We start from the raw sequence: 7,755 nt of genomic DNA, 5'->3' as shown, positions 1-7,755 counted from the left end.
TTTACCCCTGGCTCTTAATGCATCGTTTTTCCTTCTGGAGCATCAGTGAATGTTTGAACCTTCTGTAATAGTTGCATATGAGTCCCTCAGTTGTCCTCGGTCTGAAAAGATGGATCTCAGTATTAAGAATCAAGTGTATGTACACTTTTGAACAGGGCCATTTTTATAAATTCAACTATTATTTTCTCTTTTGGACTATATGTAAATATCTCTTATGTGAAATATCTTATTCAAGTCAGTACTAAATAAAAAATAACACACATTTTGTATGATCCCTCTTATTTTGGTAAAATAATTAACTTTTTGTAGATTTTGCAAGGTGTATGACCTCAACTGTAAATAAAATCAATATTACATAAATGTTTTAAAAAATCACAGCATGGTTAAGAAAACAAGACATAAATGAAGCATTATTATTTTATTGCATAAACTACTGGCTATTTTGTATAAATATGTAAAGAGCTACAAAATAGCTGCCACAAATCACCAGCTTATAAAAAAAATTAAAGCACAATCAAACATTGATTGTTCCAGCGATGAAACGGGTAGCATAATAATTAGTGGCTGTACAGTTACTGTTAGTAAACGGATCTAAGTTCAGGTCTCAGGTACTTTGGGTAATATAGACAGCTTTCGTTTCACCCCTATGAAATGAAGTTATAGTCTAAAATGGTTCATCCAGAGGTCAGTGTGATTCCTGGCCATCAGTCTTTGGTGGCATCAGCATAGAGCAGGAATCCAGAGAACGTGCTGTCGTCCTCGCTGCTGGAATAAACACCGTTCCAGTCCCGCAGAGTCTCCAACCATACCTGGTCTCCAGATGATAGACGGAGCACTGCCATGTTAGAGGCCTGGTCAATGTCCTGGCCGTAAAGGGAGTCGCGAGTTCGGAGTTTCCGAATCCCGTTCACCACCAGGGCTGCACGTAGGGGGCGATTACGCACTGTTATGTAGTAGGAAAAGACGTAAACTCCTCCATGAGTGCAGTTGAACTTACTGGCGTGGGGGTCCCAGTGACCCTCCTCATTGTATATGACTTTATCAAACTTGATTGGCAGGCCAGGTGGTGGGAATGATCGACTGGGAAAGAGACCAACGCTGAAGGCTGAGCGCTTCTGAACGGCAGGTTCACCCTTAAGCCCCTTGAATCCCCTAACACCTCGTGCTCCCTTCAGGCCTCTTGTGCCTTTCATCCCTGGCATCCCCCTCTGCCCTGGTGGTCCATGGGGTCCTGGAGGACCAGGCTCTCCCTGCTTACCTGGGGGTCCCGGGTCTCCCTTTGGCCCCTTAGCCCCAGGAAGCCCATCTGTGCCGTTCAGACCTGGCCCGCCCATGTCTCCTTTTGGCCCTTGAAGCCCTGGCTCCCCCATACTGCCTTTCTGTCCTTTCTCTCCAAATGGACAGTCTCCTTTGTCACCCTTCTCCCCCTTGATGCCATCTGGGCCAGGGGGGCCAGCTGGTCCTTGTATGCCAGGCTCGCCCGCCTCTCCCTTTGTTCCGTTCCAGCCGGGCTCTCCCCTGTCCCCTGGGTCTCCTTTCAGCCCAGTTAAACCTGTATCTCCTTTGTCTCCTTTGAGGCCCATTTCACCTGCACACATTGACATCAAGTGGATTTCAAAATATAAGGCTTGTTCTCAGGACACTGTTACTGTATAATGTAGTTCTAAAACTATTGCTTAGTTTCTGTATGCCTTGTAAGAAATTACAAAATATTAAACTATATTTGAAAAAAGGGGGGAAATGTTGCATTATAACAGGGTTAAATAGAAAGTAAGGGACATATACAAATTCTAGATTACGTAATAAAAACATGGTATAATAAATACCGGTAGTTATGTACTTCTAAACCTAAAGCTGTACATTATTTCAACCCCATCACAGTTGGACTATAATTCACATACTTAAATAACTGAGTAAATTCTAATAGTATCGCTCAGTTTCAAAAAAAATATAATTTAAAAAAAAAAAGGTCAAAGGCAAAATACTCAAAGATTGTAAAAGAAAGTTATATTTCTTGGAACCGTGTGGTCAAAAAGACTTTGATGTCACTCCTTTGAATATGACATCTAAAAATTCAAACCATAATTTTGAAAGGGGGGGAAATGTTACATCATAACAGGGTTGAACAGAAAGCAAGGGACAGATACAAATTCTATATGTTTACTGTATTGCATCATAACAGGGTTGAAAAGAAAGTGAGGGACAAATACAAATTATACATAAATTCTGTATCATATCATAACAGGGTTGAACGGAAAGTGAGGGACAAATACAAATTGTATATGAATATCATATCATGACGACAGGGTTGAACAATAAGAGACAAAGCAAATTCTAGAATCTCAAAAATGTAGGAATTTTGGGAATAAAAAATCTACATAGTTAAACATGATATAATAAATACAAGTAATTATTTATAACTTCTAATCCCAAAACTATTGTATTTCAACCCTGTCACAGGTCATCTGTAATTCTTATACTTAGATAATGGAGTAAATGCTAATAATACTGCTTAGTTTTGGTGTACCTTCTAAGAAATGACACGTTTAAAAAAAAAAAAAAGACTTCATTACAGAGTTGACATATTGAGCTTGATAAGGTCCATATAAAATGTAATGAAATCCATATAGACTGAAAAAACCTATATCTTTTAAAACCGTGTGGTCCAGAACACTTTGACAATGTCACTCTTTCGAATATGATGCAAAAAAAATGAAACCATTATTTTATTTTAAAAGGGGGTTAAAATGTCACATCATAAAAGAGTTGAACAAAGTAAGGGACAGATACAAATTCTAGATTCTCAGTAAATACGTAAAGCATTTTAGGAAACAAATTGACAATAAAACATAGTATTCAACACCAGTAGTCATATTACTTCTAATTCTGAAGCTCTACATTTCAACCCTGTCACAGTTTATTTTAATTCTTATTCTTGGATGGGAGTCAATTCTGATTCTGCTTTGTTTCATAAATTATAAATTATAAATTAACATTCAAAAAAATGGTCATCATTGTTACTAGGGCTTCGCTATAACAGAGTTGAAATGTAGAGCCTGGTGAGGTCAATGTAAACATGAAATAATTAATTATAATAAAGACTGTTAAAAAAAAAACTGTTAGAACCATGTGGTCAAAAAGACTTTGATGTCACTTCCTTGAAGATTATGTCCAACTATTATGTTAAAAAGTGTGGAAAGTGTAACATAATAACAGGGTTGAACAAAGTGGGACAAATGCAAATTCTGCATTTTTTTCTGGGGGACATGCTGGGGATTTTCAACATAAAAAATAAAATGAGTGCTCTAAATTTGCACATACTAAATAGAGTTCTGTCAGATACTGTGTCAGCTGTTCAGTTCAGATAATTCAGTTTGTTGTTTTTTTTCCGCAACTGTGTAGGAAAAAATCATGGCACTGTTTCCTGAGTACAGTCCATAAATCAACAAAGCGAGTGTAACACAAAGTGCATCAAAGATTGGGTTAGAGCCTTTCTCAGAGATGAATGTACCTTTCTCTCCTTGTTTCCCAGTAACACCGGGAATCCCAGGTAGCCCACTTACTCCAGGATCACCTTTCTCTCCTGAAGGAGGAAAGAACATCTGTTAACAAACTTCCAAGCATTATCTGTGAATTAACCACAACAATGGGACATTGTGTCTAACGTGACAATGTTTAAGACAGAGGATGCTGTTTCTTGGCTCAAGGTGCTCAAGATCTCTCTAGATAGGTTTGTACTTCGTTCTCAAACCTTCAGTTGGTTTTGTCAGCAATAGATTTGACTCAGCTCAAACTAAAATTATTTGTACGTGTGCTCTTTGCCAAAACTGTCCATCAGAAAAGATCTCCACAAAAACCCTGAACACTGGTGCATTCATTTCTTTCAGTGGTGAAGAGCTTGCTCGGGCTAGAAAGAGAGAAGCATCAAAGATATAAAGCTCTGCAGACAACCTTTTGTGTAATCTCAGGGAACTAGCATTACCAGTTTAAAAAAAAATTGTAGGTTTTGCCAACTTGTGTGAGCATGCAGCACTAACAGAAAGGGAAAAGTTCAGTCTGTTTGATCTAGGCGTGGTAATTGCTTTTTTCTTTGGTAGGGACACAAAAGGAGAAGCCTTGAGAATACACACATACACTATGCAGTTCTCCTTAAACTAAGGTCAAGGGCTTCCAGTATTTGTCCTTCTTGCAAAACAAGGATATTTGTATACACATTCAACAGATTGAGTGTCAGTGCCCCTAATTTTTTGTTTATAACTTTGGAAAGACTAGCTACCATATGTGGAAGTTTTGAAAAAAAAAAAGCATGGTTCTTTTGTAAACAGTATTTGCCTAAATTCTTTTTCACTCCTTTATATGGAAGCTTAGACTTACAATTGTAACATAATATCATTAACCACAAAGTTATTTCTCTTTCTGCAGGTTTCATTGAGTCATCTCTCAACCAATTCGTTCAGACTTTTTCTGCTTCCGAAAATGCCTGCTACCCTACTATATAATGGGCAAAAAAAAGTATGTGAAATGAGAAGTATGTCAGAATTTTTTGTATTTATTAAATAGTAGCCAAAAAATACTTTGACCTAATATTTTCATTTAGATTCTAAAGTGCACATTTAGTGGGCACTTTACTATCCCACGAGGCCACAGGAGAGGAGTTGTGAATGGCAGTGAAGCAGTGCAACTGATGCTGTAGGTCACATGACACTTGGCGTATGTAATACGTCCACATTTCATTCATACTATATAAAACATACTTTTAACTGATTGCAGACTTCAACAATTAATTCAGAAACAAAGAAAGTAATTATATTACGATTGATTCATTGAATAGTTCACTCAACTAGTTCGTACAAAAACACTAATTGTGAAAATATCACACCATAACAGAGTTGAACAGAAAGGGGACAGATACAAAGTGTAAATTCTAAAGAATTCTTAGAGCATTTTACAAATTAAAACAAACATAATGAAAACATGCTATACCTTTTTTATTTTTTACTTTTAACCCTAAAGCCCTACATTATTTCAACCCTGTGACAGTTCATATGTAGTTTTTAGATAACAATCAATTCTGATAGTGCTGCTCAGTTTCTAAGATTACACATTATAATTTGAAAAAAAAGTTTGAGACTCGTCAATAATTTAAGCGCATATATTAAACCTGCACCGCATATCGTTTTGTGAATCGTTTGTGAATTCATTATGCGTTATGCTTTGTTAGGATTTTGAAACTGGTTTAATATGTGAAATGCACCATTTACGGTATTTTGCTGGTTACTCGACATTAAAATTGAATATTCGTCGACGCCAATAGCATCATGGGCAGCACGCCGACGCATACCACCATAATGCTTTGGGCATCCTGAGTTTGAATCCTGGCTTGTGGACCCCCCCCTTTCTTTTCCAATATGCTTCCTGTCCTATCAAATTAAATGCAAAAAATTGTTGTTGCCCTACAAGTGAATATGTTTTAAGTGAGTCATTGAATGGTTCACTCAACCAGTTTGTTCATAAACACTAATTCGGAACCACCACTGTTGCTTGGACAGACTGATGATTCAGTTTTGGCTTCATTTTCATTTTTTACATTCATGTAACTGGCAAGATTGTGTCTAAAACGTAATTTACTCAACGTAAGCTTCTTGCTTATTGAACCGTTTCAATCATTTCTTGCGAACACAAGTACATGACATTATCATACAGACCTTTTCCTCCATGAGGCCCTGGAGCTCCAGTGAGTCCATCCTGACCTGGAGGTCCAGGAGGTCCCATTTCCCCCTTTTCCCCTGGAATACCTTGCAGAATAACAAATAAAGGGCAAAGTTTAATTTAGCATCTGATTGAAATATATATCAACTAGGCAACTACTACTCCTCCTCTTACCTGGCAATCCCTTTTCACCCACCGGTCCTGGAGGACCTCTCTCTGGTGGACAACACTCACAAAAGTTGAAAAAGCACTCGTTGTAGTCTAACGTATAGTTCCCAGGTCCAACCCCAGGAGGAACCATGGCCTCTGTGTGGTAGTCAGCAGAATAAGCATCACTGGTGGTGCTGTCGGTGGGGGAAGTAGAATAAGCGTCCATCAGAGACTCTGTGACTTCCTCTGTGATACCACTGGCGGTGGGGCTCACAGTGGTTGTGACTGGATGGGACCCAAAGCGGCCGGGCGGCTGCTGAGGACCCCCATCGTCTCGAGGCGGAGGCTTCTTAGTGGGTTTCAGTCGTGGCCACTGTGTAGTCTTGGGAAGCGATGCTTGATTCCCTGCTGTTACCACCAGCAAGGCCATCAGCAGGATGACCGGGTGGACAATATTGGGCATTGTACAAGTAGCTGCACACAAACAGCAACCAAACCAAACCAAATGGATGCTGATAAACTAAATCTTTATTTTTTGGGAAGAAAAAAATACTGTAAATACTTACCTAGTGGTTGACTTGCGTGCCGCCACTCTGTTCTCTTCTCCAAGAGAAGACTGCATCCAGATCACTACCTTTTAACTACCTGTGCCTCCCCGTCACCCCTTAGTCCAGCCAATGAGAGTGTTTTCTGCTGCATGGGCAGGTGACATACACTTGGCACAGGCCTGAGGATTTGATACCTGAGGAGAAGCCTAATGAGATGGCTTTAGAAAGTTAACATATCAGTCCTTCTTATTCTCATGCATCTGTTTCACTTGTGTTATATCACATAGAAGGGCAGTTAAAGTGCACCTGTATATGGGTCCTGTTCATTCATTTTTCATATGACTATGAATGAACAGGAATTAAGGAAGTGGTGCAAACATTGAATCTTTAGGTGTACAACAGTGTGTCACTGTGTCAGTGGCCTTTAAGGGATATCTTTGTACTTATTTACCTCTAAAAGCTTCGTAGTAGTACCCTAAGGGTACATATTACAACTCTAAGGTACTCATTTGCAACTTTTAAGGGTGAAAAAGATGTCTCTTTAGGGATACTGGCTAAGGAAAAAGCTGTTGTACACCTAAAAGTACAATTGTTAGATATTTTTTTCTGACAGTGTACAGAAAGACAGCATATTTTTCAGTAGGGCTGGACGATATGACCTAAAATTAAAATCTTGACTAGTTGTATGTGAAATGGTTTAAAAAATGGTTTAAAACAAAATCACAGTGCAGAATGCCTACTCTGCCATGTTGCTATCAAATACAAAAGTTGCAATGCCAACCTGCTGCTGTAAACTAAAGCTTGCAGTACTTGCACCGCCTCCGTGGTCTTCTGATTGGTCCATTGTTTTGTAACTGACATTGATAAGTGACACTACAAGTAAAAGTTTAAATTCTGTTAACTTGAAACGGCGTCTTAAATGTGGCACTCACATGCAAGGCACTGAAAAAGACATGAGTGCAACGGTCATACACGTCCATATGATGGTGACTACACACACGGTAGAATGTTTTTAATGAGAAAGTATTAACAGGATTAAACTAAATAACCAACATGGGAAAGTTACGTTTAGAGGTTTTCTAAATTCCGGTTTTGATTACTTTTCGATTAATCGTCCAGCCTTATTTTTCAATGAACTTTTCAGGAATATTTTGTATCCACTAAAATTCAACAGTTGTTGAAAAATAACTCAGAAAACTTAGTTCTGAGAATTTGACAATTGATATTTTGTATTTAATACAATAAAATTAATTAGTGCTGACAAATCGATTAATCACGATTAATCGCATCCAAAATAAGTTTTTGTTTACATAAGATGTGTGTGTGAAATTAGTAAATGTGTTATGTA

The 7,755-nt window shown here is 38.3% G+C and overlaps 1 protein-coding gene across 1 annotated transcript; it reads right to left on the bottom strand.

The window, feature by feature from the left end:
- Positions 1-403: 403 nt before the first annotated feature.
- otol1a (otolin 1a) lies at positions 404-6,516 on the bottom strand. The gene is made up of 5 exons (XM_051126263.1): positions 6,426-6,516; positions 5,884-6,333; positions 5,706-5,795; positions 3,512-3,583; positions 404-1,588 (listed from the first exon to the last, which is right to left on the bottom strand). Exons 2-5 carry the CDS (start codon positions 6,320-6,322, stop codon positions 705-707), a joined length of 1,485 nt encoding a protein of 494 aa, XP_050982220.1. The 5' UTR covers positions 6,323-6,333; positions 6,426-6,516; the 3' UTR covers positions 404-704.
- Positions 6,517-7,755: the final 1,239 nt, after the last annotated feature.

Source organism: Labeo rohita, chromosome 2, assembly GCF_022985175.1.
Source record: "Labeo rohita strain BAU-BD-2019 chromosome 2, IGBB_LRoh.1.0, whole genome shotgun sequence".
In the NCBI taxonomy this organism is placed as follows: Eukaryota; Metazoa; Chordata; class Actinopteri; order Cypriniformes; family Cyprinidae; genus Labeo; species Labeo rohita.
Note: the sequence above shows the minus strand (reverse complement) of the source record. Positions and strands in the feature narration are given on the sequence as shown.

Bases quoted from the DNA above. Each gene is read 5' to 3' on its own strand.
- otol1a (XM_051126263.1), bottom strand. From the start codon at position 6,322: ATGCCCAATATTGTCCACCCGGTCATCCTGCTGATGGCCTTGCTGGTG. The intron at 5,796-5,883 runs GTAAGAGGAGGA...TTATTCTGCAAG, and splicing joins GGGTGAAAAGGGATTGCCAG to GTATTCCAGGGGAAAAGGGG. The intron at 1,589-3,511 runs GTACATTCATCT...CAATGTGTGCAG, and splicing joins TGGGAAACAAGGAGAGAAAG to GTGAAATGGGCCTCAAAGGA.